This window comes from Dermatophagoides farinae, chromosome 1 (genome assembly GCF_024713945.1).
Source record: "Dermatophagoides farinae isolate YC_2012a chromosome 1, ASM2471394v1, whole genome shotgun sequence".
In the NCBI taxonomy this organism is placed as follows: Eukaryota; Metazoa; Arthropoda; class Arachnida; order Sarcoptiformes; family Pyroglyphidae; genus Dermatophagoides; species Dermatophagoides farinae.
The window spans coordinates 3,484,789-3,510,599 of NC_134677.1; the positions used below are offsets into that span (position 1 = coordinate 3,484,789).

Consider the following 25,811-nt stretch of genomic DNA (forward strand, 5'->3'; position numbering starts at 1 on the left):
GTCAAATTGTTGTTATAGTTTCAAATGGTAAAAAATTATCATTGTCTATTGAGCTATTGTTGGTTTTCTTTCTTCTTATCGATTGATCGATCCACGACATTGTAGAGAGAATATTTAATATATGCGTTCATTTGATACCCAAGGCTAGAACTTAATTTCCTAAAATTTATTCTTTGTTGATTAAGCAATTATAGTAATAGTAACCAATATTAAGTTGTGAACACATCGTGATGCTGAAACTGAATTGAAATTGAAATTACAATTATATTTGATATTTGATATTATATGATTATTGTTAATAATTATTATTGATATATAAGAATTCAAATTGATCGAAAGATTAACTCATTTCTAGGTTATGATCAAATAAAATTTTGATTCATTCGTAAAAAAAATGTTTCTGTAAATATAATGATGATTTATTTTGCCACAGAAAGAAATGCCAACTGTCTGCTTTTTTCAATGTTACTAATAAGCGTATAGATGTATTAGACAAATAATAGAATGATGATGTCATTCATATAGCTATTCGTTGGTTTTATTTTTGGAAATTAGCAACTATTCTACGGTAACTATCATTATTGTTAATCATAATTCCAACTATATCGAATGTCAAAGCAATGAGAACAAAAAATTAGCAATTTTCTGTCCATTCTATTCTGCTGCTGCTGTGTATTCGACATGATTTGATCGTATAAAAAATAATCTTTTTCTACATACATCCGCTTTGATGCCATCTGTCGACAATGAATTGAATGGTTAACTTTTTTTTCCGAATAATAATATTCCAACAATTATATATCATATAATTCGGTCAAATTATGAGAAATAGAACGACAACTGATATGATGCAACAAATTTGATGCAACCTTGTATTAATCCTGATTTTTTTTTCCAAAAATTGAATCAACATTCATTGAATTGATGTATAGACAGATGTGAAAAAAAAGGGGCAAAAAATGCTACATACATTATTCTCATGGCCCTCATAATTAAGAAATGAACGAAATGAAAATCGGATTTATGTGTGTGTGTGTGTGTGTGTGTCTGTTTGTTTGTTTGCTTAACAAAAGAGACCATAATCTTAATAACAGTTTATTATTGGCCATAAATTGATAATTTATTTCCAATAATAATCAAATTTTTTTCTTCTTTCTCGAATCGCTTGCCAAAAAAAAAACAAACAAACATTCAATGAATGAATGCACGTTCCATCCACTCACGTGTTGTTATTGGCCAAACTGTTTCAAGTTCATTCTTTGTTTTGATATACAAAATGGATATGCAAGGACAATTGAACAATTTTCTTTTCAATTAAAATTGAAATATAATTTTATTTTTCGAATGACGGTTACGATGATGACAATAATTGTTGTTGACACAGAATTGATTCTTAAATCCAAACAAACAAACAAACAAAAAAAAGCAAGAATATCACACTACAGAATTGTGATAATGATGATTTGTTGATGACCCGTTGATGTTTTTAAAATTGAAAAAAAAATTTAGAATTCATTTCTTTTTTCATTCGATCATTTTTTGTTTTGTGTGTGTGTGTGTATGTGTCAGGAGGGAGTGGTAAATATGTGGGTGTGTGAAATTGGAAATATGTGGATTTTTATTTCGTTTGATTTTAAACATCAAGCCCTGTTTGAATTGTAATCATTGACGATCTTGATCTTGTCCTTGTCGTTGCTGTTTCAATGGTTGTTGTAATATTTGTGGTTGTGTATCAATTTCGGACATGAGTGAATGATCAGTAGCAGCAGCTTTCATCAAGACCATCTTAATCATTGGTATGCTAATAGACAAGACATAAGTCAAAAATATTAAAAAGAATACAATACAATTTAAAATAGGTGTGAGAATACCTTCGTAAACATCGATTCATGATTATTTTGTCCTCGTTCATTGCACATAGCCACCAAAGCTGTTTGGCCAGATTCGATGATGCTGACCAATTAAGATTATTGTTATTCATCACTGATTGTGGTCCATTCATTGTCATCATCAACAACATGTTTTCAGCATCTAAAAATAGGAACAATGATTTAGTTGATCGAGAAGAAATTTGTTTTCTAGTCTACCTTGATTCATGGCCATCGCATCGGCATCCGTCAAACTAGAAACAAATCGATTAATATCATATGATGATGATGGATTATTATTTATGGATGACAATGGTGGTAAATCAGATCGTCGTCCATATCGACCGTTCGGTACAAATTTCTGTGATCCATTCGTCTGTACGGCAATTATCAATAGGATGAGTAATTGTATAGCAAAAAACTTGATTGGTATCGATTGTGATTGTTGCCGATTATTGTTTTCCATAATCATTTTTTTTGTTTCAATGTTGTCACGAATACGATTATGAAATCAATATTGTTTGTCTGAAACAAAAAGAAAAGAAAACGGAAACAGAAAAAAATGATTATACATCTTTGGAATGTAAAATTATTCTTATAAACTTTTAATTGAAAAATAGTTTTAAAATAAAATAACTTTTAAATTTGTAGTTTCTATAGACCCTGATAGAAAAGACAATAATAACAACAAAACTATTGCTGTGATTTGACAGAGTAAATCAAGGTGTGTCCCTCTTCATTATCATCATCGTCAAAGTTATAGTTGTTGTTGTTTAAATAAAAGAATGAAAATAAAAGACCTCGAAAATGACAATCAAACTAACGAAGAAAAAAAAATTCAGCACGTGTACACACGTATTAAAAGTTTTAAGAAATTGATAATATAGGATAATGAAAAAAAAATGAACAAAATTCTTAAAGAATGAATATACTTAGATCAATGATCAATGAAACCAAAACCGAATCATAATACTAGATAAATGATAGAATATGAATCATCTCAATCTCCTTTTATACATGTACAGGAGACGAACGTTCTAGTCGAGATTCGAATTAAATGGATCGGTTGGAGTTTCATCGGCGCAGATTGGCGTCATCAGAATCTAAAAAAAAAAAAAATATGCATGAAATGAAAAAATCATACCACATAAAGATGTTATGGTTGTTGTTGTTGTTGTTGTTGATATTTTTGTTGCTATTGACGATGGCCATTATAATGATTCAAAGTGATTGGTGGTGTTTGTTTGCTAATTAAAAATCATTTCTGATCAAACACTTTGCATTTGCCATGTGGTTTGTAAATTATAACCATAATTTACATAGTCAACACACTCTAGCAATATTTTGTTTCTGCCGGATATCTATACACAAACAAAGTATAATGGAAATGATTTTAAATATATTATTACCATGGATTGAGTTTGAATTTCACTAAGCAAATCTTTTGAAGAAATTCTAATCTCTTGATGCTATCCGTCATTTTGGTAATTATAGTATCGAATAAAGTTTCCAAGCTACATTATCGTTAGCCAATATCCGTGATGAGAATATTTTCTTTTTTTTTTGTCTTTCTCTCTTCACTGTGAATTTATTTACATAACTCTTATGTTTGATTTGTTTGAAAATCAAAATCAGTTTTCCCAAAAGTTTGGTTGTTGGTGACGATGATGATGATGATGATGATGGGCCCATCATTCATTAACATTTAAATTAACCCAAAAAAAATTAGATTAAAATCCAAGAATCATCATTAACTCAACATCGAAATGGGGTAGAAAATTCAAAAAAAAAAATTACAAGATATTCAATCATTTTTGGTTAATGCCCATCCTGTTTGATCATCTTCGGGACAATTTATTGGGAATTGGGATTGAATGTGGTTATATTTTCTTCGTCTGTTCGCCAATGACGCCCAATGTTTTTCTAAGGCAACACTCAAGAGATTGTAAACCATAGATACGAATCATGTGTATTTTGCTAAAATCCATGGCATAATCAAGGCTAGTTTGTTTTTTCTTCTTGATTAGCATAGATTGGTTCATTTGTTTGTTTGTTTGTTTGAATTTTTACTTTGCCAGTTGCATTTTATGAGTAATCACTATGATGTGATTCGATAACGGAAAATTTTTCTTTTTCGAACAAATTTTTTTCCGTTCCGATTTACGTTTAGTATGTTTGCTTTTTTCTTAAGGGACAAATGGCTTCGAGCTTCTTCGATATAATATTCGAATTTGATGATCATCAAAAAAAGCCTCTATTGCGCAAATGAAATTCAACGGCAGAAACATAAAAAATGGAACTTTTTTTTTAGAAATGATAATTTACTACTCACGAAAACGAATGATTGTAAAATCAACATTCATAAATTTTAAACTTTTCCTTTTTTCGATGCGATGATTGAGTTCAAGTTTTCAGCAAGCAAAAAAAAAAAAAAGAAAAAAATTCCATTTAGTCCAATATTCGTCATTCAGCCTTGAAGAATATTCTGGAAATGCTGTGAAATCAAAAGATTAAAACAAAATGTAAAGATTGTGGTCACAATCATCATACTTGTAATTGAAAAAAAGTTTTTAATTATGAAAATTGGATTCACTTTTGCTATAATTGACACAAGCGTGTAAAGATATTAATTTGATTAAGACCAATTTGAAATGATGGTAGATTTTTAATGAAATTTGTTGATTTTATTACATCTTATATATCATATTTGGAAAAAATTAATTAGACAAAGAGAGACACAGTGAAATTTCAAAAAAAAATGAATAGAATTTTTTTTTATTTGTTCAGATTATGGCTGTTATTTTTTATTTTTTTTCGAAATTTTTGACTTTGTTTTACTTGAAACATTTTTCATTTTTTCCTTTTTTCCAGATGATGATGTCTTTGGAGATTTTTTCTTACGTTCAGCTTTAACAATATGCTTTCGACCGATACGTACATAACACCACTGTTTAAGATTTTCAAGATGGCCATATTCATCCAGTTTTTCCAGATAACGTTTAATAGTTAAATAATTCGGAACCATTTCATCGCCAAATAATTGTCGACATATTTGTCGTGTTTTGGCAAATGATTTATGTTCATGATAGATTTCAACAATTTTTTGCCGTTGTTCAAGCGTATATTTGCTCATTGTTTCGAATGATGTATGAATAAGCAAATTCGAATTCTCAAGCAATAATGAAACAGTGAATGGATGAATCACGCTATTAAATATTCGAACTTATTATTGAATGACATTCTTCACAAATAGAATGATCGCTCAAATTTTATAATACTTTCGAAACAAATAAAATTTTTATTAAGTTAATTACTCTTTGGCGTTGATTATCAAAAAATAGTAAATATTAGCGGAAATTGTGAACTTGGAATCACATTGTCTTGGATCAGATTTGTTTGTAAATGTCAAACTCATCTCTCTAAAGATAATACTGGCAAAAATATGCTAGGCATTATTTACACACATAGGAAAAAATCAATAATTCTAGATAAAAACTGCTCTCTTTTTCAAAATAAATTAAATCAGCATTTAGCTAATGTTGCGTTTAGTGGCCAATTCTTGTAGTAAAGACATTTCATACTGTGGTTTTTGATTTGGATTCCGACGCTGTCCGCTTGTACCCGAATAATTGATTCGTGCTTGTCCATCATTAAGATCATTATCAGTCAATCGTGTGAATTCTACTGACATTTCATCAGTATCTGAGCTGTCCATCTATATGTTGTTAATTTGATAAAATAAAATTAAAATGTGAGAATCGACGATAGTTATAGTTAAACTTACGCCCTTATGAGATGGAGCATATAGAATCAACAATGTCATGACATAACAATTCCAAAGAGCAAATACAGTTGTAAACATGGCACTAGACCATTGTAATGAATTAAGAAATGATCGTTGATCATCCCAATACCATTGATCTTCTGATACCTATTTTGAGAAATTGGATTGATAGCAGTATTGTTAGCTATATGGTTTGATGTAAAAATTTTTAATACGAACTTGTCCCATGATATAAGCGATGATCGTACATGTGGCACAAACAAACGTAGCTATTAGAAGAAACTTAAAACGAAAGATTACTCCTTGATAGATCAATCGACGGGCGGTAGGCATCGATGGAAGACTTTGCTGTTTGGTTGATATATTACGAAATGCAAGCCTAAATCAAATTATTACATTGAAAAAATATTGAGTAAGACAAAAAAGTCTTCCTTATTTTGTAATCGTGACTTACCATAAGTGATAGGTGAGAAAAAAGAAATAACTAATGGCTGCCAACACGGTGATTGTAATGAATATCATGGCGAAATTCGAATCCACTTCCCATATCGAATAAAATGGATCTATCACCTGTATACCACGTTCGGACGATTCGAATACGAACAATGAAATGTAGGCTATGAGAATGATAGCCAGTTGTTTGTAATATGATGATAAACCGACACGGCTTACATCGTCCTACACAAACATATGGTCAGTTTGGGAAGAAAAAAAAATGAAATCAAAATAGCTTTCGCGCATCATTCACATACCAATAAATGTTCGCCAATGAATATGATCCAAAAGATCAACAATGAACAATGAAATATGCCTTGACGTATATCGCAAAGGAAAGACATGAATTCCACATCCATAACTAGATTCAAAAATTCGACCGGAACATTTAATTGTGTGATTCCAAAGCCCAATAAGATGAGACATTTTTCCAATAGATTTGTATCACGTTTCAATTGTTGAATTCGGTTTAGATACCATAAGAAAGTCATCAATGTTATGATAAAAAATACCGATTTTAATGATAGCCATATCTTTGTAAAGCCACCATTTTGATGAATGGCAACCAAAGAAAGATTGTTTAAAAAGCCAAAATGTTCGGATTTTTCTACATTCAAAAAAAAAACAAACATATAATGCAATTAGACAACGAAAACAAAAGGTAAAAGCAATAGTTACCGTTAGCAATGAACTGTAAGTTGATTAGATAGAAATCATAATACAATGATTGTAATTCAAACAATTGTATTAAATCACAATCATAATTGATGCCCTGTTTTCTCTGTTTTGAAAAAACCATCAAGTTTTAATTATTAAGAGAATTAACAGAAATAGAATAGAATTTACCTTATGTGCTTCAATATGGCATGTAACCGTACGTTTTAGATTAGATCGTTGATAATATTGTTTCCATTCTTTGTCACCAATATTTTTTACAGCCAATCGTACATTCATTATGACAGTAGCATTGATATGCTGATCTTGATCTGAATGATCATCTCCACCAGAGAGCCGTGTATCATATAGAACATCAGGAACGATTAATGTCAATAAATTTTGCATCCATCGTGAATAATCCAACTGTATGCCTCCACGTGGTAAAGGCATTTGAAATGCAAATGTTATATTGCTGAAAACAAAAGAACGAAAAGACAAAAATTAAAGTTAATTAGTAAACAAATTAAAACATTTATACTATTTTGAAAGCGTTTTTTCTCAGCCCTATGACCTTGGAAAGATGACCATCTCTCATAAAAAGCTGCTCATTAAAAAAAAGACAAGTCCGTTTGATTATTATTTGTTTATAACAATAGATCTAATTTTAATTCAATTCAAACAATGCGTGTTTTTATCTCATATGCACATAACATTGAATGACCAACTATCATTTGAATTAGCTGGACAATCCTAATATGGAAGGCACGTAGTACAAATAAAAAAAACTCACCACACGTGTTACACATCAATCATAAATCGGCCTAATTTAAATGATCAAACCAATAAGATTGCATAATCTATCTAGATATAGAGATAGCCATTACAAAACAAAATCAATTTATAGCATAATTTGATTGTGTTACGTAATAAGTAATACAATCAAATTTGGTTTTTTTTTAATTCGAAAGACACTTGATCGACAATCGACACTTGTTTTTTTTTCAACCACAAAATTTACTCATTATTATCATCATTTGCACCCATCATATTATAAAGAAACGAAATAAAAAATCGGATATTAACGAATAATAACGTGGCCATTACACCTGGCAACACATTGTGAAGTAAAATTTGTCAATTTTTAATTCGATTCGCTTAAATGAATACAATGAATAAAAATGATTGAGGCAAACCTTAAATTCAATCCATCATTATCATTATGTCAAGAAAGCAACAAAAAAATCATTTTTGTCTGCTAAAAAACTAAACTAAACAATAAATATTTTGAACCATTGTCAATAAAAAAAACTAAATACTGGGGTAATCAATGCAAACTCAGAAAAAAAAACATTTCCAATTAGAATTTTTTTTTATGGCCAGCTACAATCGAATCTTAGCAGACAAACAAACAAACAGGATCATTCATTCGTACATAGGATTTACATAAAAGAAAATTATCTCAAGATCAAAAAGAAAACGGCTGCCAAATTCATTCGAAGAAAAACTGGAAAGATGTGACGGGAAACAAACAAAATAAAAAATAAAACAAAAAACAGATCCGAATGTGGCAGACATGGCAATAAGTAATGAATGTTTTTCATTTGATGACTACGATTTGTTCGAGATTTACAAACACATCAACGGTAATGGCCATCATCATCACGGTCATTGGGCGTCAAACGTTACACCCAAATTTTTTTTTTTGATTTGGACAAAAGACCATTGATTGTTGATGTATAATCTTTGACTTGCCAAAAAAATACATACATTCCAATCGTTCAAAATAGGTGATCGATTTGAATATATGGATTTATTTTTTGGACAATCACACACTAATATTGGCGTTATGAGCAAATTGCGAAAATAAGGGAATGGCCAGCAATTGATCAGATTGGTTTGTCATAAAGAAAGAAACGTAAATTTGATAGTTTTATAGCTCTCGAAAAATCGCTTCTTGTCTGATTGTTTTGATGTTGAATATATTTATTCATTTACACTTACTTTTGTTCATGAGATTCTGGTTGACGGCAATTTTTTTGACGACCACCAATGTCACGTGGAATGCTAAATTCATTCGGATTTTCTGGTATACATTGTATGGCTATGTATTGTTCAGGACTTGATGGAGCTGGTGCTATAAATTGGTTTTAATTACAAGGTATTTGTTATTTGTATATTAAAATTTTCACTTACAGATGAATGCACCAATCAAAAATGAAATCGTTTGTATGAGAAAAATAATTGACAGAACGACAATCAATTTACGATTGGACAAATTTTCCAAAATAGTTCCTGGCATCGTGATCAAATTTGTCCAGCGGTTATTTGTGTCGAATAATGTTGTTATTGAGTATACTTGGCAACAAAGGCGTTCCACGCGTGATTTAGACTATCGTGTTGAACCAACACACGAATCACGTCTTCACGTTAGTTTCTTTTTTTTTATTGTTGATCAGAAGATATGGACGAAACCACAATTCAATTCAAATGACTATTTTGTCTTTATATGGCGAATTGAATTAATAAAAACAATTGAAAAATTAATGCTGTGATCGATTGATCGTTTTCAAACAATAATGTGATTCTAGTTGATAATTTTGATTGATATCAACAACGGCGATATCAACTGTCAAGTGTCCACTTCAGTTCGGGCAGTAACACCAGACATATAAACACTCGTCCATCATCATAAACTTAAAGCCAATTTATTACAAAAAGTCGTTAGAGAGCGCTCCAATCCTTTGGTTGTACCTTATTTTCACAGTTATAAGCTCTATTTACAATTTGAATTCAAAGGATTTTAATCATAAAAATTTTTTATATAAAATAAAAAAACAATTTAAGATAATTTCTTTTTTAATAATCATTTAACACCGATGATAGGATTATGAATGTGAAAAAATTTGGTGAAACTTTTTTCTTATTTCGTGGTTGGGAAATAGAACAAAATATTTATTGGATTATGAATCGAATGATTGAAATATGGATAGTCATTTCACATCGAGATTTCCTACAAATGACAGCCATTCTGATTGGACGGACATGATTAATTGATTGATCAGCTATATATGTCTGTCTATCACAAGTGGCCTGACAAAAAAAAATTGTCAAAACAATTGAATGGTGGCTAACCAAAAGCTTCCGGGAGTTTTCTCATTTTCATTCAAAAAAAAAAATTTGATTTTTTATGAATCTGGTGTTCATAGAGAACAAGGAAAACTTTGCCATAATTAATCGTCTTATTAAAGCAGATCTCAAAAACACGATTCATGTGCCATTTCAGGTGTTTTGATTGTGATGAATTTTACAGAACGACTAGAATTTTATCAGATTTATCAAATAGAACTGAATTGGAGATTATCGAAATCAAGGTTAAAAACAATGGCTATCTTGATAATGATACATTCGAATTCGATCGATTTTTGTTTCGTTATCAACTTCTAAATAATAAATATATCTTAAGGCAACGACGACAACGACAACTCCCTAAATCAATCGATAAATTTGAATTGAATTGATGGTTACAAAATCTGTCCAGACTATTAAATATTTAGATTATACAAACGTTTGTTTTTTTTTATATTTCTAAATCTAGTTCAATTAAAATAACGAATTACTATTCTTAGCTGAAACAAAATTGATCCAAATTAACACCATTTCGTATGGATTAGAAAAAATTGACAGATAGTGATTTAAAGTGGTGTAATAATTATCATCTGATTGATAAAATGTTGATTTGAATTGTCTTTTTTGGTCGGATTTCGATACATACATCAACATCAGCAATGGAAAAATATCTATAATTGTAGTTAATGAATGAAATTATTTAGTGGCTAATACCATTTATTCATTGGAATTTTTTATTTCGTCTTCATGAATGATAATAGGCGTCTTCGCCCTCATCATTGGACTATTCAAAACCTTGACTTTTGTTATCCAACTTTTGTCTGTGGTTGTCTCTTGTGAGCCCCAAAATGTCGACAGGTTTTGATTGATTTTTTTTTTCGTTTGACTACGTTCAGTTTTCGTCAAATTAAAAAGTGTGTGATTTCAAAGCGAGAAGAGAGATGTAAAAAACTTTGAACGACAGAAAATTAGTGGCAATATACATGTATCTTGGATCGACGGATCTGATGTAGAGCAATAACAACAGGTGGAACTTACACATCACATAGGGATTTTTTTATGTATAGAATGGCCATATAAATTCTCAATACATTTCGATACATGTCAATCAGACCAATATTAGACATCATTCCATCAACATAACTTGGACCAATAATCGATTATATAAGTTTGTGTGTGTGTTTGTGTATATTTTTGTGATTTTGCTATTAAATTATCAAACTGAAAAAAATGAAATTCCTCATTGTTTTTGGTTTTGTGGCTGCCGTTGGTGCCATGCCATATCATGGTTTAGTCAATACCGGTGCTTCAGCCGTTCAACGACATGATGATGTTTGTTTTCTATTATCACTCTAATTTTTTATAATTCAATCTTGACCATTTAATTACAGGGCCATGGAAATTATGCATTCGGTTATAATGAAGATCATGCCTATGGTGGTACATTCCGTAAAGAAAAAGGCGGTCCAGGCTATCAGGTTGGTTCATATGGCCTTCGAGATGCTGATGGCCGTATGCGTATTGTTGAATACATTGCCGATGCTCATGGTTTCCGTGCTTCGATTTCGACTAATGAACCGGGAACTGATCCAAAACAGGATCCAGCCGCTACCTCACTCACCTTTGGTGGTCATGGTAAGTAAAATACATTTGCCTAAATTCATTTGCAATTGAACGGTGTAACCGTACAGCTCCAGGTCCAGTTCCGATGGCTCCAATAATGGAACATGGTCCAGTATTGGCTGCTGCTCCTGTTTATGCTGCTGAACCAGTTTATGCCAAAACTTTGGCACTTCCGATGGCTGGTTCATACAGTGTACAACATGCTTCATATTTGCCAGCCATGGCCAATCATTATTATCCAGAACCAATGATGGCCGGTCATTATAATGTTGGACATTATTAATTGCATTATGTTTCATTTCATTTTTGTATACTTTTCAAATTTAATCTAACCCGCCATTGAAATTTATCGAAATTGTTTCCCATTGATCATCAATAGTTTTTTTTTGTTCTTATTATCGTTATTTATCCATCGCAAATAAAAATAAATTTCAAGTCAATTAACTTTTTTTTATAAAATATAAGTTATCTTATTTCATGATTTTTTTTTGAAAATCAAGGTGATAACGTCGTCAATGAATTTATCCGTTTGACAAGTCACATGGATGAAATTATTTTTGATTCGATTTAATTTTTGGGATTAATTTAAGTGCTAAAATTAAATTATTATAACAAAATGATCCAAAGGCTTACAAAAGGTCAGTATAGAAAACCAAAAGATTTAAAATTTAACGATATAATTTTTATTCAAAAGGGTTTTTTTCATCACTTTGTAAACCTCGATTCATTAACTGGGAAAATTCAAACAAATTCTTAAGTACTCAATCTGCTTCATTAAATACGACAAAAGATGGTGATCTAAATCATGCTTATCACGAAAAACAATGCCAGCAATCATTGCTTGAAAAAGACTATTTTAATGTAAATCAATTGATTAATGTCAGAGAAATGTTCGATTCACGTATATATATGGGCCATAAAGAAGGAACCCTTAATCCGTACATGAAACCATACATATTTGGATCACGTCTCGGACATCTGATTATTGATCTGGATCAAACTGTTAATTTACTACAGGAAGCTCTAAATTTTGCCGCTCATATTGCTTTTCGTAATGGCATTATTTTATTCATACACAAATCTGCTTCGGTCGGTAGAGTAACCATCTTTTTTTTAATGCATGATTGTAATTTTTTTCTTTTAGACTGGACATCTAGTGGAACAAACAGCAAAAAATTGTGGTGAATATTCACATTGTCGTGAATGGAAAATCGGTACGTTCACCGATTCGACTACGTTTTTCGAAGCTGTCACTCGATTACCTGATTTGGTCATCTTCATTAGCACATTGAACAATATATTTGAGACTCATCCAGCCGTCAAAGAAGCGGCCAAGATGATGATCCCAACGATCGGTGTGGTCGATACAAATACTGATCCTTGTTCAATAACATATCCAGTACCAGGCAATGATGATTCAATACAATCAATCAAATATTATTGCAATGTATTCGAAAAAGCCATCAATCTTGGAAAACAAAAACGACTCGAATGTCTTCATCATAAATCAGCATCTACAACATAGAATTGTTTCAATTGCATATATAGATTGTATAAAAAAAATTCGATTTTCGAAATTAAAATCACGAAAATTTCAAAAAATTGTTCTTTTTATTTATTATCCTAAAGTGTACGAATATCTAGTTTTTCTAGCGCATCAAAGACTATCATAATATACAAAAAAAACATTGGCAGAATTGTAAAGAAAATTTCAAATTTAAAAAAGTTTTCGGAATTTTTTGTCAATAGAAATGTTTCGTAAATTGTGGAATAGTTTTTCTTTTTGTGCAATAAAGGTGAATCGTCTGCGCTGGCCATCATCAACAACAACAATCTCCAATATTGTTGATAATCAAATCATACTGATAAAAAAGAAAATCTTGAACAATATGTTGATCCGATTGCAGAATTTGTGGCCAAAAATTTTCCAAACATCCACATTGCCAATGTTGCAAGCACGACGTTCATTGAGCGATGCATTATTCGTACATCGTGATATGGATGTCGATGCGGAATCATTTGAATTTACAGATGTAAACAAAAAGGTAAGAAGCATGAAATTGTCATTATTGTTTTTGATCATATAGTCTTTTAAATAGCGAGCTGAAGCTATTTTGAAAAATTACCCAATTGAATATCGATGTGCGGCTGCCATTCCGTTGTTGGATCTTGCTCAACGTCAATACGGTAATTATGATTAGTATTTTTAATTGATAAAATTAATCATTATTTTAAAATATAGGATGGCTCCCATTGAAAGCAATGAATTATGTTGCCGATTATATTGGCATGCCACGAATGCGTGTATACGAAGTGGCCACATTCTACACAATGTTTAATCGAACACCCGTGGGTAAATATCATGTACAAGTTTGCACGACCACACCATGTATGCTAAGAGGATCTGAAGAAATTCTCGAAGCTTGTAAAGAATTCTGCAAAGGTGACCCTAATTTCACCGTTAACGAAGTTGAATGTGCAGGTGCTTGTGTCAATGCACCAGTATTATCGGTCAACGATGATTATTATGAAGATTTGACACGCGAAGATGTTAAACACATCATCGGTGAATTGAAAGCTGGCCGTAAACCAAAACCAGGTCCAACTGAACGGAGTGGACGTTTTTCATGTGAACCTTCAGGTGGTTTAACTTCATTAACAGCGAAACCATATGGCCCTGGATTTAAAGTACGAAGCGATCTTTAAATGGAGAGATTTTCTCTCTATATAAAAACTATATAGTGTACATTTTTACATTTGATCAATCAGATAATAAATGTTTATTTCAATTCTTCTTGATTGTCCTTTCGTTTGAGATATTCACGTAATGCTTCTAATGATTGGCAAGGTATATTGAATACCGGATGTATCGGTTCCTGTTTCATAAAAAAAGGTTAACAGCTGATAGATCAGGGATAAATTATAACATAACTCACCACTAAATTATCGGATACACCGATAACGATTCGACTATTGAAAGAATTTTGAGCTATGGATAAACCAGATAAAGTATAGCAGGTATGATAGAAATCACGATTTTTTCCAGGTTTATCAACTAGACCACCGCCGGGATGATTTTGACAACAAATCAACACATATTCTTGTAATGCTTCCTGATCAAATAGCCAACGATCTAACGAGACCATTTGATCTACATTTGAAATAAGTAAATCAATCATGTATATAAATTCTTGAATTAATCCATAACTTACTTTTGCCTACCCTCCAACTCTGCAAAATCGGTAAAACAGCACCATTCCAGAAAGAATAACAGCCATCAACCAATTTATTTGTACGTCCACTGAATCCACCTTCGAATGAAAGCTGTCGATTGGCTGTCCAATGCATCAAAGCATCAAAATCGCAACGATCGAGTTGATCGAGCAAAGCTAACGCTGCTACACCACAAAACGTATAACCACCATGAGCTTCATGACCCGGAGCAGCACCAAATCCACCTTCATATGTTTGACATGAAAGGATCCAATCCGCTGTACCGTGAAAAAGATCGGATTCTGGATAAGTTGGAATGTGTAACAGCTTGGCAACGGACAAAGCGCAATAAGCTCCCCTGAATATCGAAAAACATGATTAAAATGAGCGACTTTTATATAAATGATTTTTTTTCGTTATGAACCTGATATCAACTTCACCGGATTCATGTAAGGTAAATGAACCATTTGGTTGTTGCATACGACGGAGAAATTTTTCGATTGCAACACGATTCAATGAATTAAAGGCAATATCATTACCAATGGTTACTATGGCATTCACAGCTGCATATGTTGCGGCCAGATGTGGCTCTTGGTTTGGGCCACCACCATATCCACCATGTGGTGATTCACAATTCCGTAGGAAGCTAATAATTTGAAGACTTTTCTCTTCTATAGAATAATATGAGTTGACAAGAAAACTGATCGATTGAATCACAACAACACTTACTTAGATAATCAGATTCGCCTAACAAATTCAATGACAAACTAATCCAATAGACCATCCACGAACGTGAAGTATCCAATACGTAAAAATGATGATCCAAAGGTTTGAATAGGCCATTTTTGAGATATTCAATATGTTCAGCTCGAAATAAAATTCTGTGTGTACATAATTTTATCATAAAAAATATTTGTCATGGATAGAAAAACTTACATTTTGAGAACGGATTCATCATCATCACTATCATTTTCAAAATAGACATCATAACGATGTTCAATAGATTTTTCAACGCGCATCTATGCATAACAACAATGAGAATAATAATATGTCAAAAATATTATCAATAAAACAATCTGCTACCTGTTCGATAGTAGTTCGTGTTGCATAACCATCATCATTGAATCGGCGATGGAGAGCAAAACATTTCTTTTCGTAGTTCATGATATTCGAAGATTTTGTTTATTATGAAAAAATTTGAATTGAAATAAAACGATTGAGCTATTATCATTCGGGTTTCTAATCAAAACGAAAGAAATATAGCGTGATTGATAACTCTATGACGACGCCTCAAAACAATTATTGATGGCTGAGATCATGATGGTCACAAACAGATTAACACGCGCCTGTAACAGAATGGCAGAATGACAGAATGACAGACAATTGCCGCAGCGGCGACAATCGATGGACAAATCAATTTATCCCGTTTTTTCGGTTAAACACTGATTATTTTCATTTATTTTTGTCACATTCAAAGATAACGATCGTATGAATTATATATAGTACATTATTTTCGAAAAATAATTTGTGAATAGAGGATTCAAAGATCGTGATATCAAGGTATACGGCTGCTAGTTTTGTTGTGTATATGTGGGTCTGTTGCAGTGTCCAAACTGCTAACTGTTGTACACTGTTAAGGCCCCCATATATCTGTATAACTCGTCAAGTCAAGTGTTGCACGTCATTGATCTTTGATATGGTCATACAAACATCAACAACTGATTAGCATAAGAAATGTCAATCTTTTCTTTTATCCAAATGGAATTCCATTAATTGATTGATTGAAAATCGAAAAAACATAATCATCATCACTTGAAAGCAATAATCATCATAATATTAATTCCAAGTGCAACATTGGCAATTATCTATATTGATTGAATGTTCGGTGGTGATTCATTCGAATAAATTCTTCATTCACCGCTTAACAGAAAAAAGATATTTTATTATATATCTAAAATCCTATGCAACTAAAACAAAAATCGTTTTACATTACGATGAAGTTAATCTTTGTTGAATGATCTACATTGAGAATCGAAAATAAACATAACTTTTTTATCTCATCAATCTTATCACCGCCCATCAAACATTGGTAAATATACAATGGTTCATATGACAACCATACCATCATTTCATTTAAATTATGTTTGTTCATTTATATGATTGGAAACAAAAATTTTTCTGTGTATCGATTGCTCAAAAACCGCAACAAACAAACTTATAAATAAAATTATTGAATCATTGTGAGCAATCTGCTTCAAAAAAAAAAAAAAAAAAAAATAAAATAAAAATATACAGAGAAATCAAACAACCATTTTACATCCTTTATACAATGAATCATCGACCATAATCACATAATCATCCGAGAAAATTTGGACCATCATTTTTCTCTGTTGCCTTGTAAAAATGTTTTTAATTTATAACGTAAAATAAAAAAGAGAAAAAAGATGCCCAAAAAATTGACCAATACATCATCATCATCAAATTCCATACTGAGACGTGTGTCTCAATTCGAACAACAACAACAAGAACAATCTCTTACTGATGACCAAATGGCCGATTCGTCGGAAGAGTCATCCAATGTAAACAATCATTTTATCAATGTTGCATTTGAACGATTCAAACATGAATTCATTGGACTTTACCCAGAATCAGCCTTACCATTCGAACAGCTTGATTCATTAAATCAAGCTAGACATTTACTTGGTGATCACAAAAATCATATCCAATCATTAACTAAAGAATTGAAATCGTTGTAAATTTACTGGTTAAATTTTTGGAAGAGATCATTAATCGTCATGATAAAGAATCCAAACAACATGGTCATCATGGATCCAATAACATTGGGAAAAATGATGAAATATTAGTCAATGATGATTCTATGATGTTGAACACTTCCGTTGATGTCACCACAAATCCATCATCATCGCAATATGTCACTGTGATAACATTAAATGATAGCGCTTATGGCGAAATACAGAAAATTTCCCCAAATAAAACTTCACCCACATCATCATCCTCATCATCGGTGACTGCAGTGGCAGAAAATAGTATTGAAAACAATAATGATGATGGCAATGGAAATGCCCATCACAACGAAACAAAACTGGATCATCAGCAACAGCAACGGGCAACCAAAACAGTACCTGAACCAATATATTCGAATACTCTGGAAACACAAAAATCTACACTTGATAAAGGTGTGTATGAAATTCTGTCTATACAACAGTTATCATTTTATTTTTTTTCCTATTCAAATTGAGCAGCAAAGAAACGGCCACCTACACCACCAAGGAAACCAAAATTGCCCAACAAATCACTGAATAGTCACAGCAACAATAGTATAAACAATATTGAAACATCAGCTATATCGAAGCCATTATCATCGCAAACCCATCAACAATCACAATTGACTAAAAGCGAAAGTCTTACAACAACAAACAAATCCAACCATCATCATCATCATCATCTTATTGTAATCGATCTCAATTCCAAAGAAAATTTAATGGTCCATTACAACGAATCGACCAACAACATGAAAGTGATTCCAATAAGATGAACAACAAAAGGTTTAATAAAAAATCAATAACGACAAATAATCAGAATAAAGTACCATATATGCGAACATTTAGCTTGGAACCAAATGTTCCATCATCATCGACCAAATCAAATCGCAACATGATTAAAAGATTACAACAAACAGATAAAACCGAATCATCATCACAGCTTTCAGATTATAATAATATCTACGATACAGTAGCACCTGATGATTCTGATGGCATTGATCACGATGATGACCCAAATAATGATAAAGCAAATGAAGATTGTGATAATCGAACTAATGAACATAATTTGACAAGTAATGACGAAGAGATGGAAACCTCTAGTCAAGAAATGTTAAGCCGATCATCATCAACAGATGAACTTTCCAATTATGTTAATATTGATTATTTTTTGCGGAAAAATTCAGTTGGTCGTTCCAATTCTAACATACCAGTTGCATCTCGTTTATCATCAAGTGGTAATAGAAAAATTTCTTCCTCTGGTTTAAATGTAGAAGAATCAGAAAATGAAAATGAAACCTTATCGAGTATGAAATCCTCATCGGATTATGATCATTTTGGTTCAAGTGATAATTTATTAAAACAGTTTCAAATTCCTGCCAACGATACGGCAAAAAGTTCGTACAATTCGATTGGTACGACAACTAGTACTTCATCGGCATCGAGTCTTCGACTCCGAAACGCAAAATTATTGAATAAAGAATCCAACAATATAGAATCAAATTATCCTTCCATTAGTTTGATGTCGACATTTACACCGCCGCCTTCGATTCATGACAAAGAATTTAATTTTTTTAAACCAACAGCTCAAACATTGACTACTACTTCGCAGGAGACATCTTTAAGTGAAAAAGACGAAAATTTTGCCTATAGTGAGGGGTCGGATTTCAATCAGTTGATGGATACATCTTCATCATCACCACAACCGAAAAATATTCCATCCACTTCTTCACCATCAGCCATAGCATTGGAAACGGATTTCTATGCATTCGCCGATATTATTCATCATGATACTATCGCAACAACAACAGGGACCATAGCTGATAATCTTGATTCCATTAATACTTCTGATGATTCATTGGACCGTGATGAAAAATCCATATCAACAAAATTTGAACATCAGGGATCATTGAAATCAACCATAACAAATAATAATTTTAATATTGAAAATTTGATAGATGAAGATAATAAACGTATGAACGTTAATAAGACGACGTATACGACCGAATCCGATCAATCACAGCAAATGCAATGGAGTATTGTACGCAGTATAATCGATAGTGAAACTATCTATCTGGATTGTCTAAACACATTGAACAAATATCGTAAAGCATTCGAATCGGCATCCAAAGGTGATAATGCCCTCATATCCATAGAAGATTTAGATACCATATTCTATAGGATTGCCAATTTATATGATATACATAATGCATTCCTAGCCGGATTGAAAAAAGTTGAACATGGTTTTAAATTACGACATTCATCCATGATGGCTGATTCAAAATTAGCGGCAAAATTGATTGGCAAACAATCGATTGGTGAATTGTTCAATCGGTTAGCCGAACAATTACCTGTGTATGCAGATTTTTTGCGCAATTATTCAAAAGCAATTGAAACTGCTAATCGTTGCAGTGCTAATAATTTACGTTTTTTCGACATCATCAAGGTAACAAAAAACAGTAGAAACCATTCTTTTTACTAATTTATTTATTTTTTTAATTTTGTTTGTTAGTCTATCAAATTGGCATCCGCTCATGTTCAATTTAGTAATCTTGTTGGTAAGTAATATGAAAATTTCTGTCTAGCATTCATCTGATGAATTAATGCAATATCTATAGATATGTTACACGAACCAGTGGCTCGTCTTCAAAAGAATGCATTGGTTTTACATGATTTGCTCAAATATACAGAAAATGATGATGATCAACGTTTGCTTAAAAACGCCTTGAGATTAAATCAAAAATTTCTCAATGATTTAAATCTAGATGCCGCACGACGATTATTCATGGTGAGTTGGAATTTTTTTTACCATTTTCTGTATCTCAATGCATTCTTTTTTTGCCATCAGACACATGACAAATTCAAGCGTCGTTTAGTGAAAGAAAGTTTCATTATAGAAAGTGGTGATCGCCGTAAATTACGACATTTATTCCTATTCAACGATGTGATCGTATCAGCCAAATATAAAGCTTCGTCCAAGTAAGCATTTTTTGTCCGAAATTATATTATATATATAATTTTTTTTTATTTCTATTTTGTTTAAAGGCAAAAGTTTACATTTGAATTACGATGGTTTCAAATGCTCAACGATATCGTTTTGGATTCAGTTTCGAATCTTCTAATTCTAACCAATTCGTCTGAATCATCACAATCATGTTCAACAATTCAACCACAGTCATCTTCATCATCCGTGCAGCACACATTGAATGGCAATACTAATAACAGTAACCAATCAAATCAGCATGAATTGGAAAAAGAATCAAAAGATATTCAAACGACAGCTAATCTTATATCAAGCCTTAAATCACGAGCATTTTCTGCAAGGCTTGACTTGTATATTGAAGAAAAGCGAAAAGGCCATACAAAACAATCGGATCGATTACGAAAGAAAATATCTGAATTGGAATCGGAATTAAGCCTTTATTTACCTCAGCTTAAATTCTCATTCCGTGTAAAGAATAATCCAAGTAAATACTATACATTCTTTTTGTCTTCAGAATATGAACGCAATTGCTGGATTGATGCAATAAAAACATTACAACAGCATGCATCTTCTGAGGAACATGCAAACATACATGTGTTACAAAAATGGATCGAATCCTGTAGAAAAGTAATGTTTCTATTTCTATCATCAAAGTACACATTCATAAAACTTTTTTCATTTCATTAGAGCATCAACGTTAATTGTGGTTCATTCCTGTTGCGTTCGAACAAAGATGAAACGCTCCGATATGGCGATCTGCAAATGCGTTTAGTCGATCTGGGAAATTTTCATTATCATGCCGGTATGTTAATTCCTTGTTGTAGACATTATTTTGAACAGATTCCTTTTTCCATGTCAAGATTTATTTATCGTCATCGAAACCGATTCATTTGGTCATTATTTTAAACGAGCAGTTGCACGTTATCTGATGAGGGATTTCATACAAAAACAAAATCGGTGTCAGGAATTTCTAATTGAATTAGAAGGATCACAAATTGTCCGATTTTTGTTGTATGAAAAATGTCAACAACAGCAAATAAGTGATTATAGTGATAAAAATGGTGATGAAAATCGAATCCATCAACTGAATGGTAAAGCAATTTTCGAGTTGACTTCTTCTTGTGCTAGTACGGAGCCGAAACTGTCGGAAATTCAGATCGGTGATGTAAGTTTATTTGTTTGTAGATGACCGTTTATTTTCATTCATTTTATCACAGTATACATTATGTTTCGAAACCCGTTTCATTCCATGGAATTCGATTATGGAAACAATTCCACCAAATAAAATCTATGGTGCATTTGGTGTTAGTATTAGTCAAGTTTGCAAGTAAGTTTTTGTGTAGAAAATTAATGCCAATATATAAAATCAATTTATATTTAATTGAAAAAATAGAAAAGAAAAAAGTACCATACCATATCTGATATTAAGCTGTATATTGGAAGTGGAGCGTCGTGGCCTACGTGAAGTAGGTATTTATCGTGTATCTGGTCTTTCAAGTGAAGTTCAAAAGCTTAAAAAAGCATTCGAAACAAGTAAGATTTGAATTATCAATAATATAAATCGATTGATTAATGGAATCCGATCATACAGATCCACGTGATGCGTGCTATCTAATCAGAGAAACCGATATACATTCGGTGACTGGTCTGTTGAAATTATATCTTAGAGAATTGCCTGAATCATTGTTTACCAATGATATGTATCAAAAATATTTCGAAGCCAGAGGTATGTTTCAGCACCAATCAATGATCATTTTTCAATTTTAATCGCTTTCATGAATTTAAAAATTAGATCTGAAAAATTCTGAAGAAAAAGAGATGAAAATGACATCATTATTAGCAAAATTAATTGAACCAAATCAATCCACAGTAATCAAATTGATCGAACATTTAGTATTGATCAATCATTTTGAAGAGGATAATAAAATGTCATTGAATAATCTGGCTACTGTATTTGGACCAACGATGTTACGTACAAATTCATCATCTACAACCACTTCATCTTCTACATCAGCAATGGGTCATTCGTCATCTGGCAGTAAAAATTCTATTTTATCTTCATCAGCGACGGCCGCAAGTCATCAACAAATGATCGGATTTGGCGGTTCTAGCAATGCTAATCAAATGGTGCCTAATATTACGCCATTAATGATCAATACAGACCTGTTCACAGCATCGACTATCGATGTCATGGCTCAAGCAGATATCCTTTATTTTTTCCTTCGTCGTAAAGCTGATGGTTATTCACTTACATCAGTTGATCATCAGGAAGAAACTTCCCTTTGATTGTTAGAGCACATTTTTATAAATCATGTTATATTTATTCTGGTCATTTGCCAAAACGTTGTTTATTCTTTCACATCAGCCAAATGGGCTTGATTATACATTTTTCCCATTATTCACTCATTCATATTTGTCATTGATATAATTTTTTTTTAATATTCTGATGTTGTATGAAATGGAATTATATTATATATTCTAATTTTTTAAATTTCTATATTAACCATTACAAATTTTCTAGTTAAAATAGTCATTAACTAATTCAAAAGGTTTTGGTTAACTGACGTATTATTTTGATTTGTCTGCACAATTTTGATTTCAAATCGAATAATCTTTGCTTAACCTATAACCGATTCAACATGCCAACATTGATCATTCGAACGAATGTGGCTGGTTCGAAAGTTCCGGCTAATTTTACAAAAGATATGGTCAAAATCGTTGCACAAACATTAGGCAAACCAGAAAGCTATGTGGTTGTCATGGTACATAGTGATGCCAATCTGAATTGGGGTTTGTGAAATTTCATCAATTTATTGTGAGATTTACCGCTAAACTAAATTTATTCCAATAAAAAAACAGGTGGGGTCGAAGAACCAGCAGCCGTTTGTACTCTATCGAGCATTGGTAAAATTTCTCGCGATGAGAATAAAAAATCTTCGGCTGTCATTCAAAAAGCAATTGAATCTAAACTTGGAATATCAACATCCCGTCAATATCTAGTGTTTGAGGATTTGAAAAAAGAAAATGTTGGCTACCAATCGACTACATTCGATGATTTGATCTAGTTTGTCAAGTTTTATTCAATATCAAGTTTTATTATTATCATGAAATGATAAATTGATAAAATTTAATTAAATACACGTAATTCAATGTTCAGTCGATATTCATTGAGACCAATTTTAATGTCAATTTTTAAAAATGTTCAGTTAGCCATGTCGCCATACCGAGAATTTCCGTATGTTCTTTTTGTGGTCGACATGAATCACAATTACAGCCAAAAATGTTACAGCTTTTTAAGCCGCAAAACGGTGTAGGTCTGGTACAATCAGGACATAGATGCGATACTTCGTTTTTGCCCGTACAATTACGAATAGTTACATAATAACAACATGATTTGAATAAATTGTTAGGAAAATTTTGACTATCGACATTGGCCACGAATAACAGGCTGAAGAAAGTGATAACTGCCAAACATGAAATGGAAAAATTTTTAGACATTTTTGCCGCTTGTCGATTATGGCCACTTAGCTGCTCTATTGTTTTGAAAAAAATTCAAAGTTTTCAACTAAAAAAAAAATTGCTGCGTCGTTCCGTTTTGTTTTGGTTATTATGATATCAAGGCTTAGTTGTGATTTCGTCCAATATCTGAAATGAAAAATATTTTGAGTATATTTGAGCTTACTCTACAAGCCTACAAAGAAACAACTATTCACATATTCATCATGATTTTTTTTGTGGTAGAAGCATTGATGGTGTTTAATGGTGACATACATTTTTTTTTTGGGTATTGCCGATGACAATTTTTATTGCTGAATGTTTGGAAAAAATTCATAGTCTGATATAAAAATTAAATGTAGCTATTTTTTGCATTTAATATGGCCAATTTGGATTTTAGCAACCCCAAAGTTTCGGTTAAATTTTTTAAATCAATTCTGGCTAAACGAATCTGTTTTAAACCAATATATTATTATTAGCAATAATAAAAAGCTTAAAAGCAGAACATACCAAAACTATTGTCGATGCAGAAATTTTTGTTTTTATCAAAAATTGTTGATAATAGTCATCAGAAATGTTAGAATCAGTGATCAACAACTTCCATTCGGTATTCAATCTTTTTTTAATATGTGACGATCTTATTGTCAATAGCAATTCAGTCGGTAATTTCAAGATAGACCATAATAAACAGATACTGATAAAAATATAAATAAACCAACCGACAAGATAGATATAGGCATTGACAATGTTCATGTTTAATGTACAAACATAATCTGCAACAAATGATGAACCGGAAAGGGCCGTGATTTCTAAATCGACATCCAATTACATAAGGAAATAGTTGAGGTAATGGGTTTATATCGTCGATCGATTGTAATATCTTCAAAGACTTGTCTTGCTCAAAATGATAGTATAACAGGAATCGTATGCCTAAGCTCAGATATTGACCATCGAAACTTGAATCAAGGATGATCATTTGTATGAATAACGTTACCACGCAGAATATCAATGATGTAAAATAATCAATAAGATAATTTTGATTTCCCGATGAATCGACAAGAAAATTATAAAAAAAACTGATAATTTGTTGTATTCGTTTCTGTCGTTTTATATTACGGCTCGAGTAACAAAACAATTCCGGTGCGATTTGAGCATTTCGTACATATTGTTTTATACGATTTAATTGTTTCAATTTATGATGTTGACTCCGGTGTAGCCATTCACCTGATAATTTAGCCAACATACCCTGCATACATTTAAAAGTTTGGAATTTCAATGATTGATTAAAAAAAGATAATATCATACCTGTACAAACAGCAAAAGAATAACCCATGGATAATAAGAATATGATCGATCAGAGTAATCAACCAATCGTTTTGATGATAAAAACATTCGATGTTCAACGAAATCATTTTTTCCTTGAAGACAAACATCTCTTATGAATTGATCTCGTATTTTCGAATTACCTTGGCAATGAATTGAACCAAGATATTGTTCGATTATACTATAACCTATCGATGATAATATAATTAAACGGCCAAAATAAAAACCATAAATGTTAAGGGCTAAATGTCGATAAATGATAGCATCTAATCGTTTTGTCATTTCAGTTCGCATATTTAATTTAATGAAATATTATGTGTGTTAACTAGACGGCGTATCAAACTTGACTAAACACAATATTAACTCAAACTCTGATAGTCATTCGAAATATTCTCAAATATCACTCCCATGAACACCAGTTATTTTTATTGGTTATTATTTAAAAAAAAATTCCAAACAAAATA

The 25,811-nt window shown here is 31.7% G+C and overlaps 10 protein-coding genes across 17 annotated transcripts; 5 read left to right on the forward strand and 5 right to left on the reverse strand.

Annotated features, from left to right (window-relative positions):
* Window positions 1-1,302: 1,302 nt before the first annotated feature.
* On the reverse strand, window positions 1,303-3,296 carry LOC124491501 (uncharacterized). Of its 5 annotated transcripts, none has more exons than XM_075735308.1 (4): window positions 3,278-3,296; window positions 2,088-2,393; window positions 1,872-2,031; window positions 1,303-1,801 (listed from the first exon to the last, which is right to left on the reverse strand). In XM_075735308.1, exons 2-4 carry the CDS (start codon window positions 2,338-2,340, stop codon window positions 1,663-1,665), a joined length of 552 nt encoding a protein of 183 aa, XP_075591423.1. In that variant the 5' UTR covers window positions 2,341-2,393; window positions 3,278-3,296; the 3' UTR covers window positions 1,303-1,662. The 5 variants fall into 5 exon arrangements, with proteins under 5 accessions (XP_075591423.1, XP_046910106.1, XP_046910105.1 ...); XM_047054150.2 differs by lacking the exon at window positions 3,278-3,296 and adding an exon at window positions 3,013-3,031; XM_047054149.2 differs by lacking the exon at window positions 3,278-3,296 and adding an exon at window positions 2,801-2,948.
* A 1,242-nt stretch (window positions 3,297-4,538) lies between these two features.
* On the reverse strand, window positions 4,539-5,061 carry LOC142598180 (uncharacterized). The gene has a single exon (XM_075735311.1). It carries the CDS (start codon window positions 4,999-5,001, stop codon window positions 4,666-4,668), a length of 336 nt encoding a protein of 111 aa, XP_075591426.1. The 5' UTR covers window positions 5,002-5,061; the 3' UTR covers window positions 4,539-4,665.
* An 85-nt stretch (window positions 5,062-5,146) lies between these two features.
* On the reverse strand, window positions 5,147-9,516 carry wls (Wnt ligand secretion mediator). 2 transcript variants are annotated; one of them, XM_047054137.2, is made up of 9 exons: window positions 8,998-9,516; window positions 8,806-8,938; window positions 6,994-7,276; window positions 6,826-6,928; window positions 6,405-6,754; window positions 6,107-6,330; window positions 5,872-6,031; window positions 5,653-5,799; window positions 5,147-5,583 (listed from the first exon to the last, which is right to left on the reverse strand). In XM_047054137.2, exons 1-9 carry the CDS (start codon window positions 9,101-9,103, stop codon window positions 5,398-5,400), a joined length of 1,692 nt encoding a protein of 563 aa, XP_046910093.1. In that variant the 5' UTR covers window positions 9,104-9,516; the 3' UTR covers window positions 5,147-5,397. The 2 variants fall into 2 exon arrangements, with proteins under 2 accessions (XP_046910093.1, XP_075591419.1); XM_075735304.1 differs by having other exon boundaries at window positions 5,653-5,792; window positions 5,868-6,031; window positions 8,998-9,486.
* A 1,510-nt stretch (window positions 9,517-11,026) lies between these two features.
* On the forward strand, window positions 11,027-11,993 carry LOC124491504 (adult-specific rigid cuticular protein 15.5). The gene is made up of 3 exons (XM_047054152.2): window positions 11,027-11,262; window positions 11,322-11,565; window positions 11,622-11,993. The coding sequence occupies exons 1-3, from the start codon at window positions 11,161-11,163 to the stop codon at window positions 11,834-11,836; spliced, it is 561 nt and encodes a 186-aa protein (XP_046910108.1). The 5' UTR covers window positions 11,027-11,160; the 3' UTR covers window positions 11,837-11,993.
* Window positions 11,994-12,084: 91 nt separating this feature from the next.
* Window positions 12,085-13,155, forward strand: mRpS2 (mitochondrial ribosomal protein S2). The gene is made up of 3 exons (XM_047054147.2): window positions 12,085-12,191; window positions 12,248-12,642; window positions 12,698-13,155. Exons 1-3 carry the CDS (start codon window positions 12,170-12,172, stop codon window positions 13,076-13,078), a joined length of 798 nt encoding a protein of 265 aa, XP_046910103.1. The 5' UTR covers window positions 12,085-12,169; the 3' UTR covers window positions 13,079-13,155.
* An 88-nt stretch (window positions 13,156-13,243) lies between these two features.
* On the forward strand, window positions 13,244-14,342 carry LOC124491499 (NADH dehydrogenase [ubiquinone] flavoprotein 2, mitochondrial). Its single transcript, XM_047054146.2, has 3 exons — window positions 13,244-13,598; window positions 13,653-13,740; window positions 13,796-14,342. The coding sequence occupies exons 1-3, from the start codon at window positions 13,305-13,307 to the stop codon at window positions 14,257-14,259; spliced, it is 846 nt and encodes a 281-aa protein (XP_046910102.1). The 5' UTR covers window positions 13,244-13,304; the 3' UTR covers window positions 14,260-14,342.
* On the reverse strand, window positions 14,302-16,251 carry Fntb (Farnesyl transferase beta subunit). 2 transcript variants are annotated; one of them, XM_047054141.2, is made up of 7 exons: window positions 15,850-16,251; window positions 15,703-15,785; window positions 15,496-15,647; window positions 15,191-15,437; window positions 14,766-15,124; window positions 14,490-14,704; window positions 14,302-14,429 (listed from the first exon to the last, which is right to left on the reverse strand). In XM_047054141.2, exons 1-7 carry the CDS (start codon window positions 15,928-15,930, stop codon window positions 14,334-14,336), a joined length of 1,233 nt encoding a protein of 410 aa, XP_046910097.1. In that variant the 5' UTR covers window positions 15,931-16,251; the 3' UTR covers window positions 14,302-14,333. The 2 variants fall into 2 exon arrangements, with proteins under 2 accessions (XP_046910097.1, XP_075591428.1); XM_075735313.1 differs by having other exon boundaries at window positions 15,191-15,434; window positions 15,850-16,099.
* Window positions 16,252-16,361: 110 nt separating this feature from the next.
* LOC124491488 (Rho GTPase activating protein at 1A) lies at window positions 16,362-23,056 on the forward strand. 2 transcript variants are annotated; one of them, XM_075735312.1, is made up of 12 exons: window positions 16,362-17,963; window positions 18,027-19,992; window positions 20,059-20,104; window positions 20,165-20,334; window positions 20,395-20,525; window positions 20,592-21,156; window positions 21,217-21,331; window positions 21,390-21,694; window positions 21,747-21,856; window positions 21,923-22,062; window positions 22,121-22,255; window positions 22,322-23,056. In XM_075735312.1, the coding sequence occupies exons 2-12, from the start codon at window positions 18,319-18,321 to the stop codon at window positions 22,813-22,815; spliced, it is 3,885 nt and encodes a 1,294-aa protein (XP_075591427.1). In that variant the 5' UTR covers window positions 16,362-17,963; window positions 18,027-18,318; the 3' UTR covers window positions 22,816-23,056. The 2 variants fall into 2 exon arrangements, with proteins under 2 accessions (XP_075591427.1, XP_046910089.2); XM_047054133.2 differs by having other exon boundaries at window positions 18,030-19,992.
* Window positions 23,057-23,067: 11 nt separating this feature from the next.
* On the forward strand, window positions 23,068-23,685 carry LOC124491505 (macrophage migration inhibitory factor). The gene is made up of 2 exons (XM_047054153.2): window positions 23,068-23,319; window positions 23,389-23,685. The coding sequence occupies exons 1-2, from the start codon at window positions 23,169-23,171 to the stop codon at window positions 23,592-23,594; spliced, it is 357 nt and encodes a 118-aa protein (XP_046910109.1). The 5' UTR covers window positions 23,068-23,168; the 3' UTR covers window positions 23,595-23,685.
* A 616-nt stretch (window positions 23,686-24,301) lies between these two features.
* Window positions 24,302-25,741, reverse strand: LOC124491497 (innexin inx3). Its single transcript, XM_047054144.2, is given in 4 exon segments — window positions 24,302-24,475; window positions 24,535-24,819; window positions 24,821-25,270; window positions 25,330-25,741. Coding segments are annotated over 4 exon segments (1,146 nt in total). The 5' UTR covers window positions 25,642-25,741; the 3' UTR covers window positions 24,302-24,376.
* Between the last annotated feature and the right edge of the window lie 70 nt (window positions 25,742-25,811).